General features: G+C 34.7%; 1 protein-coding gene across 6 annotated transcripts in view; it reads right to left on the bottom strand.

The window, feature by feature from the left end:
* GRM8 (glutamate metabotropic receptor 8) overlaps positions 1–20,285 on the bottom strand; it is a 775,589-nt gene that overhangs the window by 253,025 nt on the left and 502,279 nt on the right. Inside the window, exons 8-9 of one of the 6 annotated variants that reach the window (XM_040472072.1) lie at positions 12,523–12,562; positions 9,035–10,632 (exon numbers count right to left, since the gene is read on the bottom strand). The exons of the other annotated variants lie outside the window; for them this stretch is intronic. Of the exons in view, the coding sequence (XP_040328006.1) occupies positions 10,464–10,632; positions 12,523–12,562 (209 nt within the window). The 3' untranslated portion in view covers positions 9,035–10,463. Of the gene's footprint in view, positions 1–9,034; positions 10,633–12,522; positions 12,563–20,285 lie in introns of those variants that run through there. 6 annotated transcript variants of the gene reach the window in all.

Genomic DNA, 20,285 nt, shown 5'->3' with positions numbered 1-20,285 from the left:
CTCCATCTTCACCCAGTGAAATCTAACTTGCTCCTATAAAACCTGGCCAAATGCTATTTCTCCTTTCCCTAAATTTCCCAGTCAGAATGCATCATTCCCTCCACTGGGCTCCCACAGAACAATTATCTGTGTATACTTCTATTACTAATCCTAGTCACTAATTCATTCTGATATATCTTGATAATTGGCAATTTTTAGTGGCTGACTTTCCACTAGGTTTCAAGCTGCCTGGTGGGAGGGAATTTATCTTACATATCTTCATTTTTTTCTCAGAGACTGAACTGCCCTCTTGCATGCAGTGGATATTCAACACAAATTTGTTGAAACAATATGTATACACTGCAGATCACCATGGCCATGGATAGAGCCCAAAACAAAACCCACTTCAAACATGTGATGCGTGTCATGACACCCTTAACTCAGTTTGTGGCACACACTAAATGAAAATATGCTCTGAAAAATAAAGTGTAAAATCTTTAGTATCTGAAAAATAGACTAGTGCAAAACTGAGTCTAGGCCATATGTAGTAAGATTTTAGTGGATGGATGCAGCTGATTGGCAGTTTAAAAAGCCATTCTCCCATATAAAGATTTTATAGTTTAATGTATTGTAATGCAGATCCAATAAAATGTCTACCATTTTAATTTAAAAAAAATTTTTTTTATGTTTTCTTTTATTTTTTGAGAGATAGAGCATGAGCAGGGGAGAGGCAGAGAGAGAGGGAGACACAGAATCCAAAGCAGGCTCCAGGCTCTGAGCTGTCAGCACAGAGCCCAACGCAGGGCTCCAACCCACGAACTGCGAGATCATGACCTGAGCCAAGGTCAGATACTTAACGGATTGAGCCACCCAGACACCCCTACCATTTTCATTTTTTAATATTTGAAGACATACAGGGTAATATCCCAGGACAGAGACTAATTTTTCAGTGCAGGTGCTGTGAAAATTATCCACTTTTCATATGATACCTTACACTGACCCTTTTGACAAGTTTTTAAAATTATACATAACTAGATTTCAATCACAAACAAAAAGGGGAAGGGAAGGGAAGGGAGGGGAGGGGAAGGGAAGGGAAGGGAAGGGAAGGGAAGGGAAGGGAAGGGAAGGGAAGGGAAGAAACCTGGTGTGAAAATGAAGAGGAAATCCAACCATGGCTAAACATAACATCTTCTCTACCTTGATATTCCTTAAAGAAATTATATGATGAAAGAATGTTTGAGCTGCTTCTCTAACAGTAGCATTTACTTACTTACTTGCACAATACTTTTTTCTTCCTCTTACATACAATAATACTTATGCAGAGATATTATTTAGACGAATGCCTCTCAGGGTCCCCTTTCAGGTGATCCACTAGGTAGAAACTATTTTCGTAGCATTATTAAAGCTGTATTTGCCTCTTCTACTATATTGATATTTGCACTGATGGTTAAAATAAAAGGGAAAAAAAGGCAATGGAGGGTAAAACTGCTGATATCTTAGTATGAAGAAGGCAGTGGAGCCAAGCTATACTAGTTGTTGGTATATTCCTCTTTGCTACACACTTGCAGTAAAAAAAAAAAAAAAAACAAAAAACAAAAACAAAACCAAAAAACCAAAAAACAGTTTCGCTGAGGAATAGCTTTGATGAAGCAGTAAAATTTATTGATTTTTAATGTCTTGACTGGAATAAAAATCTTCATAATAACTTGCATGATGAAATGTAAAGTACACACAGAGCACTTCTGTCACAGACAGGATGATGTTTGACTCCAGGAAGGTGAGGTGACAGGGGCACCAATGTGATCATTCCAGTTGGGATTGGAACTAGGCACCTTGTAAATGGCACAGCATTTTTACTTGGAAAACTACTGACAGATTAACCACAATTACAGGACTTGGGTATTTGGAAGTTTTTCTCAAAAATGAACAAAGTAAACCTGTTAGAAATTTTGGCCGATGATAAATCTTGAGCTTTCAAGTGAAAATCAGTATCCCCCACAACTCTTATCAGACTTATTTCTGATCAGACTTTCTGATTATATGGATGGTGATATTAACAAATATAATGTTGGGGCACTGAGTGGATCGTCAGTTAAGTGTCAGACTCTTGATTTTGGCTCAGGTCATGATCTCATGGTTCGTGGGTTCGAACCCTGCATCGAGTTCTGCACTATGCGGGGTTCTCTCTCTCCCTCTCTCTCTGCCCCTCCCCTGTTCATGCTCTCTCTATCAACATAAATAAATAAACTTTATTTAAAAAAACAAATATAATGTTTTGGTATTATGTAATAAAGTGTTCCAACAGTTGAAACAGATGTGTAACTCAGTGAGCCAATGTTATCGAAAAATTTAAAAATCTTTCATAGTTAAAGGATTCATTCAAAGCACAACATAGACCAATAGATTTTAAGTTGAATGATATAGTCCAGATTCTAAATTGGAACTAACCTTTATGAAATAATATTTGTCAAATTGTGGTATGGTATCAATGATAACCTAAAAAAGCTATTAACATACTTTTCTCTTTCGGGGCATTTGGGTGGCACAGTCAGTTGAGCACCTGACTTTGGTTCAGGTCATGACCTCACTGTTCATGAGTTTGAGTCTGTGTCAGGCTTGGGGCTGTCAGTCCAGAGCCTGCTTCGGATCCTCTATCCCCCTCTCTTTCTGCCCTTCTAGGGCTCATGCTCTCTCAAAAAATAAATAAACATTAAAAAAATAATAAAAAGCATACTCTTCCCTTTCACTACGTATCTGTGAGAGACCCGATTTTTTTCAATATTCTTCACTTAGAATTTCAAATTGCAACAGATTGAATGCAATAGAAATGAGAATGCAAGCTCTATTCTATTAGTCCACACATTAAAGAGATTTGTAAAAGTGTCAAAAATACTGTTCTTCTCATAAAACTTTTTCTTCTTGTAAAATAACCATTTTCATTGAAACATTATTTATATCAAAATGTAGTTGGTTTATTATGATTTTCAGTGAATGAATAAACAAATATTTTAAATTTTATCATTTTCAAGTTCTAGTGTGGATAATCAATACATATAATACATAAAAACAAAGGCTTTTGGGGGTTCTTAATAATTTTATGTGTAAAAGTGCTAGGACCAAAATGTTTGCAAACTTCTGATTTAGAAAATATATGTTAGGAATCTACATAACTTGATAGAAAAGAGACAAATTCTCTGGCAATGCTATTTCTCTTTCTGTTGAGTAGGAATCTTGCTATACAGATTCAAGGATCTATATGCCATTTATTCAACAACTATTTCTCAGTTCCTGCTATGGGCCAGGTGCAATAGGGAAAAATAAAAACATAAGACATGGGTCCTGTCATCAGAACACTCAGTTTCCATCACTATCTATATAACGATATATCTTTCTATATATTCCCATTTCTCTTCCACATTGAAAGATGTGTGTTTGACTTTGTGTCTGTGTGCCTGAGTGTATTTGGTAGCTGCCTCCTATACATCTTCACATTGAAACCATTCACTAAATTGCATATGCTCAATTAATGGTGATTATTGCCCTTATGCTATGCTTTTTTCCCCTAACATTAACACTAGGTAAATGTAAAACATGAAGAGCTTTTTTTTTTTTTTAAACTTTTGTGATGGCAAATCATAGCTGTGAAATTTCATTCCTTTTGATTTTATTCCATGGTACAACCTCTATTTGTAAACCTATTCTCCCTAACACATGATTATTGAATTTCTTCCTGTACACCGAATTTTCATAAATTGTTGCTTATCTTCTACTTCTCTCCTTCCAAATATTAAATTAAATGTCATCCTCACGATAAAAAGCAATTCTGACTATATTCCATATATTCAGTATATACTCTACTTAAGACTTCATTGCAATTCATTAGCAAAACTAAGTAACAGATAGATTGTACACTTGTATCTTCTGAAAATTCTCTTATTGATTTGCACACATTCATCTCCCTAAAGAAAGCTAAGAGAGGACTGCTTCTTAAAATGGCAAAGAGGCCCTTATCATAAAATGCTATAATCAGAGTTCTAATGTGGTTATTTAAAATAGACGATGTACATATATTTTTAAACTTACCATGGAAAACCTCAAAAGGAAAATCTAGAAGAATTGAGTCATATTTTAAATACTACACTCCCTGTGAATTAGACAAAAATAATAAAAACTAACCTTTGAAGTATGTCCATAGCCACAGAAATAGTTCCCTATTTTAACACAGCATTCACATTACAAAAATTATATCAATAAATCATAAGAGTTATTAAATGTTACCTAAGATTATACATTTTTCAGAATGGAAGGCTATAGATTTATCAATAAAAAGGAAATTCACTCAGTGTTGCATGGAATAAACAATGAAATTTTCTGATTTAGATATTATTGCTTTACTGAGACATCATAACTACTGCCCTAAAAGTTAAAAATTTTATAATTAGTAACAGAAAGTTAAATTAACATTTTTAACATCTAAAATTCTCAATAAAACACGAAATATATTGATGAGCAGTTATCTTTCACACAAGGTATACATAATCAAAATTGTGTTTCTATTTTCTAGTTTTGTACATATTTTGTAACAAAGAATATAAAGGAAACATAGAACACATATGTTTATTCATACTAGTTTGTTTTGCTTGTTAAGTTTTAATGCCTATATTTTTAACTCCTAATTGAAATATAAGCTTTTATAGAGCACCGTGCTAGTCGAATCATATCTTTGAACACCAATGTGTGTGTTCACTGTTCTCCACACAGTACACATTCAGCGTGATTAAATGTCAAATCACACTTCAGTTTACTTCGGAATGCTTGGTAACAAAAGATAGTCGTTATGTATTGATGTTACTTTTACAGAGACAGATGACTTGTGTATGATACGCTCTTACTGTCTTCATTATAACTCCCTCTGCAAGAATATTTTGTTGGGCAAACAAAACATTTACATTTGAATTTAAAAATGTTGAAAGGCATACATTTGCTAGCTACTAGCCCCATCTTCTGTGTTCTTAATCTCCTTCCAATTTTATACATTTACATGACCTGTTCAGCTAGTCCCTCTAAAAAGATCAGATTCCCTTGGTTCAGATAAAGATTTACAATCAGTACCAAATAATTCATTTGATGATAACTTACTAGACATATAATCCTCATAACACAGCAAGAAACTACAACGACTCTCTTTTGCTTACAGTAGCAGATCTAAATTACTCTACTTGGTTTTCACTAATATCCATATTCTCATGCCAACATATTAGTCAATCTTATTTCTCATTACTCACAAAAAAAAAATACTTACAATATCCTGTCCAGTTTTTTCATGCTTACATTTCTTATGATACTAATTACATGCCTATAAAGTTCTTCCTATTTTCCCCAATTATGGAAACACTACTTGTTCTTTTCTCTTCCCTTTAGTTTTGTTTCAGGTGAAAAAAAAGAAAGAAATACAAATACAATTGAAGAATAGTGAACTTTTTCCAACCCCCTCCTCTCCTCTCCTCTCCTCTTTGCTTCCCAGAGATAACCACCATCCTAGGTATTTGTCACTCCTATGTATGTTTTAATTCATTTTATACATGTGTCTGTCTATCTGTATAGAAATATATCCTATGTATTAATGTTTATATAATTATAGTTTTATTGTATCATATGTCACACTATACTGCAGCTAGTTTATATAGCTCATGTTTTCTAGATTTATCCAGGTTGGTATGTCATACCAAATGGTAAAAGATGGAATTATTTCAGACAAAGATAAAGAAAAGTAAGGATGCTTGATTTTGCTACCGTTATTCAACATTGTACTAGAGGTCCTAGTCAGTATTACAAAGCAGAAAGAAAAACTGAACAGCATACATATATGAAAGGAAAAAGTTATACTGTCTTTATTTACAGACAACATGATTGTTTATGTAGAAAAGCCTATGGAAACTAAAAAAAAAAAATAGCTAAAATGTAAGTTAATAATGATTGCTTCATAGAAAGTGAGAATACAAAAATTAATATTTCTACTAGCAACAAGAATTTAGACATGGAAATTTAAAAAACTAATTGCATTTACAAGAAAGACTATCAAGCATATGAAATTATTGGTGTAAATTTAACAAAATATGTGCAACATCTTTACACTGAAAACTACACCATAGAGAGAAATTTAAAAATATCTAAATAAATGGAAAGATATACCATGTGCATAGATGAAAAGATTCAGTGTTTTTAAGTTGTCAGTTTTCTCCAAATTGAGCTACAGATTCAATTCTATCCCAATTAAAATCATAGAGGTCTTTTTTTTACAAATTGACAAATTCTAAAATTGATAATGTAGATGCAAAAGACAGACTAGCAAAGTAATTTTTAAAAATAAAAAATTTACTACCTGACTTAAAAACCTAACCTAAAGCTATTGTAATCAAGACAGTGTGAAATTAGCATAAGCATAAACATATAAACATATGGAACAAGATAGCAAGCCCAGACATATACTCACACATACGTGTTCAAATGATTTTCAGCAAAAGGATATTCAATGGGAAATGGGCAGTCTGTTCAAAAAATGGTGGCAGGACAACAGGATGAGTATATTTTAAGACATGAACCCCAAACCTTACTGTATACCATATTCAAAAATTACCTTTCTATTGATCATAGACGTAAATGTAAGAGGTAAAACTATAAAACTTTCAGGAGAAACTTTTGTAATCTTGAGTTAGACACAAATTTCTTAGCTAGGACAAAACCGGTAAGATGCATAAAATAAAAGGTTGATAAGCTGGCCTTCACCAAAATTAAAAATGTTTGTCAAATGACAGCATTATAAAAATGAAAAGAAAAAATATTTGTGTGAAATATATATACATATTTATTTGTGTATATTTATATAAAATAAAAGACTCATTTCTAGAATAAAGAACTTTTACAATTCAATAATAAGAAATTAATTCAGGGGTGCCTGGGTTGCTCAGTTGGTTAAGCCCTGGACTCTTGACTTTGGCTCAGGTCATGACCTCACAGCTGGTTCATGGGTTTGAGACCTGCGTCGGTCTCTGTGCTGCCTTCTTGGGGTTCTCTCTCTCTCTCTGCCCCTCTCTCTTTCTCTCTCTCTCTCAAAATAAATAAACTTTAAAAAAATAAATCAAATCAGTTTTTAAAATGAGTAAGAGATTTGAAGAAACAATCAAAGAAGATACAGAAATGGCAAATTAGCGTATGGAAAAATACATAAGACAATTAGTAATCAGAGAAATGAACACATGCAGGGTAGATTCACAGTGAGAAATCACTATACACCCACTAGTATGCCTAAAATTAAAATCACTGACATTATCAAGTGTTGGAGAAGAGTGCAGCAACTGGAACAGTCATACGTTGCTGTTAGGAATGCAAAATGGAAGTCACTTCAGAAAAACAGTTTGACAGTTTCTGATAAAGTTAAATATATTCTTCCCATACATTCCAGCAATGCCACTCCAAACTATGTACCCAGGAGAAACAAAAGCATATGTCCACACAAAAGTTGTACTTGTGTGTTTGTAGAAGCTTTATTCATAATGGAGGAAGCTGAAAATAATCCAGATTCCATCCACCAGTTAATTGAAACACAAATTGTGATATATTCATGAAAAAAAAAGGCAATGAACTATTGACAGACACAATGCAGGTAAATTGCAAAAGCTTTATGCTAAGTAGAAGAAGCCAGATACAAAAATTGCAAAATGTGTAATTCCATTTGTATTAATTTTTGAAAAGGCAAAAATATACTGACAGAAAGCAGATCAGTGGTTTCCAGGGAGGGACGAACTGAAAGAGGCAGGAAGGACCATCAAGAGTGATGAATATGTTCAATAACATGATTGTGGGGGTGGTTATCCAATTGTATTCATTCATAAAAAACACATCAAATTGTACACTTAAAACTAGTTGGCTTCATTGTATGTGCATTTTACAGCAATGAAGCTTATAGGGTAAAAATTACTGGGCTGGAAGGAACCTTAATGCCCATTTCTCAGCCTCAGTAAAGTCATGGATGTTAATATCCAAGACTCATAAATGACTGTAATGAACTTCCAAAAGATTTATCTTGACTTCACATTTATTTTATTCATTGTCTTCCAACTCTTGGAAACAAGGTTTGTTAGTTTTTAATTTATTTTTTAATGTAATCTCCACCAATGTGGGGCTTGAACTCACAACCCCAAGATCAAGAGTCACCTGCTGTACCAACTGAGCCAGCCAGGGGTCCCAGAAATGACCTTTATTGGTTTTGGTTTTCCTTCAGTCAGTTTTCATTTTGTCTCACGTCACCTGCATAGCCACAGAGAACTAATCTGACTCCATGAGTCCCACTGTTCTATTGAAACTACAAATGTTCTTTGTTTTTTCTTTTAAATACACAGTTTTTTCACTAATAAGTTTCCCTCTGTTTCTACAATAGCAGTTATCATTACAGGTGGTTACCATAGTAATTACCATAACCACCACAGTCATTAGCCATGCACCTCTAGGCTAAGTAAGTCTCCCAGGGCTCAAGTCCTGGCTGTACCACTTTACTCGGTAAGTAAACTAGAGCCTATACTTCAGTTTCCTCATCTGCAGAAATAGGGATAAAAATTGTTCCTACTTCATCAGATTATTTTGAGGATTAAATGGGGTAATACACAAAAGATGCTTAAAAATATGCTTGGCACATCAGAAGGACTCAATAAATGTTAGTATTTCTATTAGCCTATTTTTCCACTGGAAATTTCAGGAGAAATAAGAAAAATGCTATTGAATAAAATACAAAACTCAGATTTTAAATCCAGGAGTTATACTTTACTATAACTTTAAAAGTCAACAGAGTATGGAGCACCTGGGTGGCTCAGTTGGTTGAGCATCTGACTTCGGCTCAGGTCATGATCTTATGGTCTGTGAGTTCAAGCCCTGCATCAGGCTCTGTGCTGACAGCTCAGAGCCTGGACCCTGCTTCAGATTCTGTGTCTCCCTCTCTCTCTGCCCCTCCCCTGTCTCTCTCTGTCTCTCTCTGTCTCTGTCTCAAAAATAAATAAAAATATTTAAAATTTTTTTTAAAAAGTCAACAGAGTCATCCTCTACTTCTCAGTTTTGTAAGGCTTCTTTATTTTTTGTTATTGCTGTATTCTTAATTTCCTGGTTTATGTTACAATGGAGAGAGATAAATTAAACATTATGTTAGAAGGATATTTCTTATATCTATTACAACCTTCTATACCATGTATTTATGTTTGCATTATGCATGTGTGTATGTATTTTAATTTATCTTAACCTAAATTTAGTTTGAGATTCTTTAAAGGACTTGCATTGAAGAGATTATTTGGATAGGAAAACTGGGAATACACAAGGTCTGCCTTGGCTTAACCTATCCTCCTCCTATAAAGGCCTCCAAGGAAACATGCATAAAGTATACAAAAGAAGTCACTTATTATTATTAGATTGGATTGGATTAGATTAGACTGCATTATTAGCTGTGACTTTGGCCACAAACTCCATGGTGGAACCTCACAAACTAGGAAGACAACATGATATGGAGGAATCCTTGTCCATACGTTAGTTGAGAAAACGAACCAGCTACACAAGCAAGGTCTGGTTTGCCTTGAAGGAGGCCAACCTGCCCCTATCCTTCTCAGACCAGGATGGTGATCTTTTGTCAATAGCAAGAAAACACATCTACAGAACGAAAGCTAGATGGCTCTGGTCTGTTTAGAGAGATCATCCCAGCACCTCATTATCACTGCTCTTTCAGGGAACCCTCCACTGAGAGCCCTGTTTACTGCTTTTGGCCAGAGGATGACTCCACCCAGGAACACAGCATCAAAGTTCAAATCTGATCCATCCAAACCAACCTCTTTCTCCTTGGGCACATGGGACTCAATGATGACACAGAGTGCAGACAGTTTGCTTTCCATATAAGCTCACAGCAGTTGTTGAAATTGCTGTGAAAATTAACATGTGACTAATCATTACCAGATAGAGTTTGCTATAACATACTTGCCAACCACTGATATTATCATCTGGGAAATATTTGCAAGACAAAATATTTCCTCACTCTTCAGTAGTAGCATGTTCACAGTGTGAACTTTAAAAAAAACATGTTTAAAATCAGTACTTCCCAACTTCAGTGGAATGGAGTGCAAGCTCACGTAGAGCACATGCTTACACCCTGGGAGGCCTTCCTGAGTTTCTACTAAGTGTTTACACTACATGTGCCACTTTGAGAATTTGGGGGAAGTAACATACTTTCTAGCAAAAAGGATCTGAGTCCATTGACAGAAGAATTCAGCATGGTAGTGACAAAAAGTCTCTTTTCTGCCTTAAGACTTTTATATTAGTTTTTTCCTAGGTCCTTGTCTTTTTCAGAATTCAGGTCTCAGTTTAAGTACCACCACTTTCGTGATGATGTCATCAAGTCACCGACTTCCCTATCTAATCAGCCGTGCCCTCCTCCTCCCAAGATAGTCTCTAGGTCAGCACCCTAATACTTCACATTTTGTAGTTTTTTGTAAACAACTGCTTGCCCCACTGAACTGCGTCCTCCTGAGGGCAGGGACTGCCCTTTGCGTGCCACTGCTGGTGATGATCCTAATAAAGATAGTACAGAGTAGGCATTCATTAGCAATCTGTTGAATAAATAACCTGGTAAATGAATGAAGAATGAGCAATTTTAATAGGCTGCCTTGAGAACAATGACCTATTTCAGTTCCTTTGATATCTGGAGGATTAAACATAGAATTGAAAATTCTCAGTCTAGTCCCAATTCCTTAACTTCCTATCTGCAAGTTTTGAATATTTAACTTAACTTTATACATTTATGTTATCAAATGGCATAAGAACACGCACTTACTTTTCCTCCCACATATGACTGTTAGGGCTAATGAGAGATGTGTGTGTGTGTGTGTGTGTGTGTGTGTGTGTGTGTGTATGTGTATATATATATCCTGTTTGTATGTATACAAAAGTACTTTAAGATAAAAAGCATTAAGATGCCTAGGATTATTATTATATTTCAAGTCAAAGTAATTAGCCCTAAAAAAGCTCAATATGGATAAACTTAAAATTTATCATCAAAAGAAAACTTCCACTGAGATACAAAATAAAACATCTGAGAAATTATTGTTACGGGCTTATCATCTTTACACATATACATTTGTTTGAATATAAATCTCAAATGCAAAAATTATTTTTCACCTCCAAAAACTAATAGAATTTTGGTGATTTAAAGTCCCTGATGACAGAAAATATGCTAAAGTTTTAAGCATTTAAATTGTTTTTCCCTAACCAGTACATAGCTCACTTTATTTGACCCCTACTACTCTACATTTCAAGTGATCTGAACCCACGCTGGAATTAATCAATTTTATGTCTCTGTGACATTGTCTTTGCCAGAAAACCATGAAAAGTCTTTTTAACCACAGTGATTAAGAAATCATATTCCTTGATTCACAAAAGGAAGTATTTGAAACCTTAGGAAATATCACTGGAGAACACCATGGCATTCAACATCTGATTCCTAATTCATATCAAATGACAGAGATGGAGAAGCTAATCAGGTATTATGATTTCAAAGAACTCTTGCATATGCAGGGTTAATTTTTTATGTTAGGTTGAATTTCTAAGCGTGGTGCCTCGTACTATCAAATGAGGCCACAGATCACCTAAGCTGAACATATGGGCCATTAAGAATGAAGTATCTAAAATCTGCAGTAAATCGCTAAAATTTTCAAATAGTGCATTACACTCATCTACAAACACATCATGCCTAAGTTATGACACTTTAAAAATGTAGTAAAGAAGATGAATGTTGATCACAATACTCTGAACATTTCTGATTCTTAGCATTGTCAATTCTTAAGATTAACAAAAAATAATAAAATAGGTAGTGAAATGGCTCTGGAAGCATTTTTTGTAAATGCCAGACAAAGTTAACACAAGCTCAAATGTCATTTGATTTATCTGAGTCCTTGTTCAAAGATATGAAGCAATTAAAAAATTCTACTCTTCCTCAACCTCTATGGAGTTAGAAAGTTTATTTTGACAATGGCAAGGAAACATATCCTTTCTTTTTCCACCATGTCACTTTATTATTTTTTGATTATTTTCTTTATTTCTATGTAAAGAGGAGTGTGTGTATGTATGTGCGTGTGTGTGTGTGTGTGTGTGTGTGCGTGTGTGTGTGTGTGTGTGTGTAGTCCACTGTAAACTTAGAAACTTTTGGGATTAGAAATTTACTTTCTAGTTATATCTGTTGCAGAACTTAAAGCTATTCAGCTGAAACCATCCTTGAGTTTGCTAAAGGTGGTATTTAACTTTCATAAACATTTGTGTGTGGAGGTTACTAGAAAATTTATGGACTGGTTATTTTCTGCTTCAATACCAGTGAAGCACATTGCTATCATGCTCAAAAGCCAAAAGATGACTTCAAGTAATGCTTTAAAAAAATCCAACAGGAAATGGTGTTTGTTTACTCATACATTAGCATATAATTGTCCAAAGAAGTATTATTTAAATTACGCATCTGCTGCTCACTTTAAAGGCTCAGATGGTTCAAACTGATGAAGCACACAACCTGTAAAGGTATAAAAAGAAAATATTATGCAAACATTGCAATAAAAATCTCATTGTTTTTTAACAATATCTGATAGTTTGTGCCCATATACAGCGTGTTTAAGAAGAAAGGAAAATCTTTCTCTCCCAAATCTACTAGTTAATTGCAGACTTTAATAGTGGGAAAATGCCATTCCCCTGCCTTATCCCAAATACTTTGTGTATAAAAAGTGTCAGTTCTCTTTTTGGTTTTGGTTGAAGTATATTGAGTAGGATCAAAAAGATATGCCGAACTAATTCTAATTTAACTACTACAGGGAAACAAATGTCCTGAAACGTAGTCTGACGCTTTTTTACAGAGGACCAGTGTCGTTTTAAAAGATAAACATGGGGATAGAAAAATCAGAGAGCACTTATTTCCAGAAATGTGTACAATGTGCAAAGCACTGAAAGTTTTCTCAAATGCCTCTTAGCATTCTAGAATACAATGATTCTCGAATTTGTGACAATTCTGACATGTTGTCATTAACAGCTAAATCAGGAAAAGAAATGTGCTTTCTTCCCCGGTAAAACAAAAGCATTACACACTAAAGAAAAAAAAATTGCTAGGCCCTACATTGATGTTCTGTATATTTTGAAATTATCCTAGAGAAGTAGCTGGAAGAGTATAATTTCCTTCTCTCCACTTGCCAGGGTAGAGATGGATGGAGTTAGGCAACTGAGGAGTATTTTTTTCATGATCCTGATTAAAATTGAAACAGTCATGAGAATGCTGTTTCCTGGAAGGTGAAATATACTTCAGGAGTCACAGTTAATATCCATATTCTTTATTCAAATGCCCAACATCTGAACAGTGTATAAGTCCTATGTATCAATATTTTCACTGGATAGTTTCTCAATTCAATTTTACTGATTTTATTTCTTTCACCATTTTTTAAATATTATATTTGTGCCCCTTCAGCCCCAATAATCACAGAAACAACCATAACAATAATAACATACACAATTACATTTGGGCCACAAAGAATGTTTGACTTTACTTCTAATGACATTTAAACAATTGAGTATGAACAAAAATCTTCAAGGAGTCAGCTGAAACTGTTTTCTATAATAATTTCTGAGATTAATTAAAAAATAATATTTTAGATGGGGCGCCTGGGTGGCGCAGTAGGTTAAGCGTCCGACTTCAGCCAGGTCACGATCTTGCGGTCTGTGAGTTCGAGCCCCGCGTCGGGCTCTGGGCTGATGGCTCAGAGCCTGGAGCCTGTTTCCGATTCTGTGTCTCCCTCTCTCTCTGCCCTTCCCCCGTTCATGCTCTGTCTCTCTCTGTCCCCAAAATAAAAATAAACGTTGAAAAAAAAATTAAAAAAAAAATAATATTTTAGAACCATGATTTTGGCTGATGCCAATACAAAAATATGACCTCTAACCAAATTTAAAAAAAAAGTAAGTTCAACAAACAGTACTGGAACAACCAGACATCTACATGCAAAAAAATAAATCTAGACACAGACCTTATACACTTCAGAAAAAAAAAAAAACTCAAATTCAAAATAAAATTAAAACTATAAAACTCATACACAGGAGAAAACCCAGATGATCCTGTATATGGTGATGACCTTTTAGATATAACACCAAAGGCATAATCCATAAAAGAAATAATTGATAAGATGGACTTCATTACAATTAAAACTTCCTGTCTGCAGAAGACAACACCAAGAGAATGAGAACACAAGTCAGACTAGGAGAAAATATTTACAAAAGATACATCTGATAAAGGACTATTATCCAAAATACATAAAGAATTCTTAAAAGTAAACAATAGGAAAATGAACAACCCAAATAAACCTGGACAAGAGGCCTGAAAAGATACCTCAACAATGAAGATCTACAGATGGAAAATAATCTTATAAAAGATGCTTAACATTACAAGCCATTACAAATTAAGGCCACCGCATACCTATTAGAATATCTAGAATACAGAACACCGACAACAATCAATGCTGGCAAGGCAAGTGAAGCAACAGGAACTCCCATTCATTGCTGGTAGATATCAAAGCTAGTACAGCCACTTTGGAAGATAGTTTGGCAGCTCCTTACAAAACTAAATGTAATCTTACTATATGATCTGGCAATCCTGCTCTTTGGTATTGAACCAAATAATTAAAAAAACCTAGATCCACACAAAAACCTGCGCATAAATGTTTATAGCAGCTTGGATCATAATTGCCAAAACTTGGAAGCAACCAAGATGTCCCTTAATAGATGAATAGATAAAAACACTGTAGTAGATCCAGACAATGGAATATTATTCAGTGCTAAAAAGAAATGAGCAATCAAATGATGAAAGACAAGCTTAAATGCATATTATTAAGTGAAATAAGCCAATCTGAAAAGCCTACATACTGTCTAATTTCAACTATATGACGTTCTGGAAAAGGCAAAACTATGGAAATAGTAAAAAGATTGGTGGTTGCCATTGGTTGGAGGAAGAGAAGAATGAACAGGCAAAGCACAGAGGATTTTTAAGGCAGTGAAACCATTCTGTATGACATTATATTGGCAGATACGTGTTATTATACATTTGTCAAAACCCATAGAATACACATCAAGAATGAACTCTACATGTATTTTGATAACTGTACATAATAGCCTAAAGGTGAATCACTATTCTTGAGTTGATAACTGGGAACAAAATGTAGCTTCTATCCACAGAGTTATATTTACATACCCAAACACATACAAACATTTTTGTCACAGAGATTTAACTAAGCAAACAATATGGGGTTGGGGGGGGTGGCGATTACAAAAGTTCAGCTCCTTTCCAAAAGGAATGAAAATTTAAAAAATGAAAAAAAAGGAATCTTTTTTAACAACTTGTTACATATGCTATTTTTAGTTTCGATTTCAGTTGTGTATAAAACTATTCCAGGAGCAAAAGATATTTCCTTAATAGAGAAATTCACTCTGCTGGATATTTCCTGTTATCCTTCCAAAATACCCCTCATCCTGCTTTGGACCTGGGACGCAAAAGTTTTATAGACTGTGTCAACTGGGCTCTTGATTTCTGTTTGTCTACAACAAAGATTTCTTGATTTCTGTTCTGTTTGTCTACAACAAGAGAGAAGAGCAAAAGATAGATAGGTAGGAAGAGAGGAGAGAGAAGTATTTCTTCTGCTTCCTTCATTGTGTGGTCTGAGCAGTTGACTACATTCTTCAACTAAATGCCACAGATTTTACCTGGCAACCCTCACCTATAGGTATATCTGGTTTCTTCAGATTCTAGTAACCACTTCTTACCCTGTTCCTTTAGGTCTAGGGTGGTAAATCTCCCCACTGTTATGAGCCCGGGAAGATAGCACCTTTCCTTGTTGGTTTCCCTAAGCTCTGAAATATAACCTTTACTACACATTTCTCTGTTAGAAAAAAAATGAACTCTGCAAACTTCAGATGATAATAATGTGTCAATGTAAGTTCATCGACTGTAACGAATATAGCACTCTGTTCCAGATATTGATAATGAGGGAAGCTGTGTATGGGTGAGCGCAAAAGGCAAAATGGGAATGCTTTGTACTTTCCACTCTGTTTTGCCATGAACCTAACTTCTGGAAGTCTACTATTTCAAAAAATTATGAGAACATGACCAACATAAGATTCTTGAATGTAATATTTTCTTTACCACTTTCTAGGAGATTATAGGTATTGTACTAAAATTTTAATTTGTCATATATTTTAAACCTCATTAATAGATATCAAATGTTATTATTTTATAAAATAATTCTTTGGGTTTTAAAAATTAAATACTGAATATATTACAAAGTAAATTTAAATAACTGAATCTAATGTTAATAGAAATAATGATAGGTATGTGCTTTACTTCCTCTTTATTAAAAATTGCAGTGAAATGAAGCCAAATGTGAAAGAGTACAGATTACATAATTTCATTTATAGGAGTATAAAGGCAGGTAACCTTTGTCTATGCTGTTAGAAGTCAGGAAAGTGACTAAAGGGAGCACAGGAGGGTTTTGAGGGACCAGTGGAGGATTCTGGGGTTTGGCTGGGTGTTCTGGATATTGGTCTGGGTGTTCTGTTTGTGAAAATTCATGGAGCTGTAGACTTTTTGCTATGCCTTTTCAAAAGTCAAAAAAAGAAGGCAGTAAACTTAGTTCTTCATTAAGTTTTGATAGAAGCAAAGAGGGGATAGAAATGAGGGTACAGAAATGTTTACATAAGACTGCAGTTAGTATAAGGATAGAGATCTAAGAGGAAATTAAGAGAGCTCCAAGGACCCGGGAGGAATGGCCTTTTGGATGTATCACTCAACAGGCTAGAATTTCTTAGTGTTACTCATGAGCTAGGATAAATCACAGGGACACCTATGTAAGCTAGACATCCAGCAAGGAAAACAGAAGATCTGGGGAGTGTTAGAGCTTTCTTAAACAGGATGAAGAGTAAGGTAGGAATTAGTAAATATCTTTCTGGGAGACTTTTACCAGACCCCTACTACCTGCCAAAAGGTGCATTTTCATTCCTGTTTGAATTACTATTAAAAGTGAATAGGACTTCTGAGTTTTAACTAATTCTATAATGTGAAGTCCATCCTTCTGTGTTTTGTGGGCACAGACAACAGAATGGTTTGTTCACTGTACAACAGTTCTTTCTAGTGGAGTTGAGAGTGCCCAATGACCTCCAGCTAAATTTTTTGCACAGGTCATACGTGTCTCCTTTACAGCCTATGTCAAAGCGAGTTTCTGAAGAGTTTCTTAACATAGGAGGTATATTCCCGAACACATTCTCTGAACACAATTTCATGCAACAGCCTCCACCCCTTTACCTATTATGTCGTTTTGCTCTGCACAAAATGGACTAGTATGGGCTTTATGTCCTCTTTTTCCTATACCTCACCCTATGGTGCTAATAAGAAATGATGGACTCAGAAGGTAACTCCAAGAGAAGAGAGAAAAGGTAAACTAAAAAACCTGACAATCCTTAAAAATAGGTTAATTAAGCCCTGAAGAAATAAGAAGTTAATTAATTTCAGACAACGCAGTATTACTGACTATAAGAGAGTTACCAGATGCTTTGAAATCTAAAGTGTGGGGGAATGTGTATGAATGGGTGTGATCTAAGGGGTGTTAAAGTGTGTATGGTTGAAAATCAGCGAACATATTCAGAGGCTTTATTCTTGTCAGGTGGTGGAAGGAAAAAAATAATAGTTATGACTTGTTGATTATTCACAAGGTGCCAGGCATTGTGCCAAGCCCTTAAGGGTGAATTCTCTCATTAAATGGTCACAGTAACACTACGAGGTAGGTATGATTATTATTCCCATCCAAAGATGAGAATATAAGGGTTTATAAAATATAAATGATTTACCCAAGGATTTATCACCTAAGTGGGAGAGCTAGAATTTTAGCTCATCTCTATCTCAACTCAAAAGCTCATGCTCCTAGCCATTTGTCACTATATTGATTAGTGAATGATCACAAGAGCAAATAGAGAATTACTGTGATGAAAAGAGGATAAAAGGAGTGGGAAAGAAGTTTAAGATGCAAAGGAAAATGAAGAAAGGAAAAGAAGAAGTGAAAAATGGAAGAGGGACAAAATACAAATAGCATAGTTCAGGTATATAATTGACACTCAATGAACACTCATGTGTATGACATTTTCAAATAAATGTAATTAATATACACTCCATAAATATTTTTTAAATAAAATTTGGTAATTGTTCCCTTAGCTACAGTCAAAGGTGTTTATATGATCCAAAAGACAAGATATTTTATAGTTGTGGTTTTCAAACACATTCCAAAGACTGAGAAAACCCAAATCCCAAAAGTGTTAACAATTAGGCACCCGAATTAAAAAGAATTTTCTCATTCATATCCTTCACTTTCAAACTAACTTCTTGATTAAACTTTAATGTAATTATAAGAGTTAATAACCTTAAAGAGAAAAATAATCAAGTCTCCATTATAATTTTCGGGTAGATTCTTTCTGAAGCAAAATACCACTAGAAAATAATTACCCTTAATAACATGGGAGCTATCCCATTAAGTTCTTTCCTTCATTAAAAAAAATACATAATTTTAAAGGAAACAGAAGAAATAATGAGAGAATGAGCCCCATTTGATCCACTCTATACTCATCAGATGCCCATATCAGTAGTAAAGCACTTTCCCATCTACTTTGAGAATATTGTGAACACAATCACATTTCTGTTCCTATATCAAAGAAGCTGACACTGCTGGGGAAACCTTGTTGATTGATGCCATGGTGAGAAGGATCATTTCCATCTGTCTTGTTCATTCCCATAATGATCCTTGTATATAGTGCTTTTTAATTCTGTCTCTTTCTGAAGATTCCCAAGTGCTCAGTCCCAATCCACCCACCTCATCATTCTCATAAGATGACCTAAGTACTAATCATTATATCTCTATTGATAAAATATCCTTCATATATAATACATTATATCTATCTTTTTATTAGGCACTTTCTATGTACTATTACCCTACCTTTAGATTTCACAGGAACCCTGAAAAATATTATCATCCCCATTTTATTGATGAGGAAACAAAGATTTAAAGAGATTTTGCTCCTTGACCAAGATCACAAAGTAATGAGAGGTGTGACACTGGATTCAAATTGAGTACAAAGCTTGTGCTTCTAATTACTATGTAAATACAAACTGTCAAGTATAAACTTCCTGCTGCTCCAAATCCTTCCTGCTCCTTCATCTAGTTTTTTATTCTTCATTCAAGAATATTGTATATCCCTGTTTAGACCCAAGACCAGACCTTAATCCTCAATTGCTAAGCCCATAGCATCTCATCTCTTTCTCGGATTTACTTATCATTTATTTGTAATTTTTTTGCACATGATGAAGAAGTTCAGGAACTATAAGAACAAAGAATGAGTAAAAGAAGCCCAGTGCAGTGGGTGAAGCTATGGAGGACCATAGGAAAAACAAAGGCAATGCTATTGATTTGTCTCAAGCTTTTATTAGATGCTGGCTCCATCTTGGCCCCCATTTAACTCTTTATACATTGAGGGAAGAAATGTGAGATTAATAAACCTTGTTCTTTATAGCTATAAAAGGTTTATCAAACCTTATTCAGTTAGAAAACACAGGCAGGTACATTTACACTGTTAAATTTCATGATGACTTAACTTGTAGGATTAATATTTTATAACCAGTCTAAAATTTCCTTAATCAGAAATTGACAAATTACCTAATTTCAAATAAGTCTGTTTATTTTTACATGTTCAATTCTTTAAAAAATATACAGTATTATATCACCTCACGCCAGTCAGAGTGGCCAAAATGAACAAATCAGGAGACTCTAGATGCTGGAGAGGATGTGGAGAAACGGGAACCCTCTTGTACTGTTGGTGGGAATGCAAATTGGTGCAGCCACTCTGGAAAACAGTGTGGAGGTTCCTCAAAAAATTAAAAATAGACCTACCCTATGACCCAGCAGTAGCACTGCTAGGAATTTACCCAAGGGATACAGGAGTACCGATGCATAGGGGCACTTGTACCCCAATGTTTATAGCAGCACTCTCAACAATAGCCAAATTGTGGAAAGAGCCTAAATGTCCATCAACTGATGAATGGATAAAGAAATTGTGGTTTATATACACAATGGAGTACTACATGGCAATGAGAAAGAACGAAATATGGCCCTTTGTAGCAATGTGGATGGAACTGGAGAGTGTGATGCTAAGTGAAATAAGCCATACAGAGA

Source organism: Herpailurus yagouaroundi, unplaced genomic scaffold (genome assembly GCF_014898765.1).
Source record: "Herpailurus yagouaroundi ecotype Mexico unplaced genomic scaffold, PumYag 100, whole genome shotgun sequence".
NCBI lineage: Eukaryota > Metazoa > Chordata > Mammalia > Carnivora > Felidae > Herpailurus > Herpailurus yagouaroundi.
The sequence above is the reverse complement of the archived record's forward strand: the minus strand, read 5'-3'. Positions and strand labels throughout refer to the sequence as shown.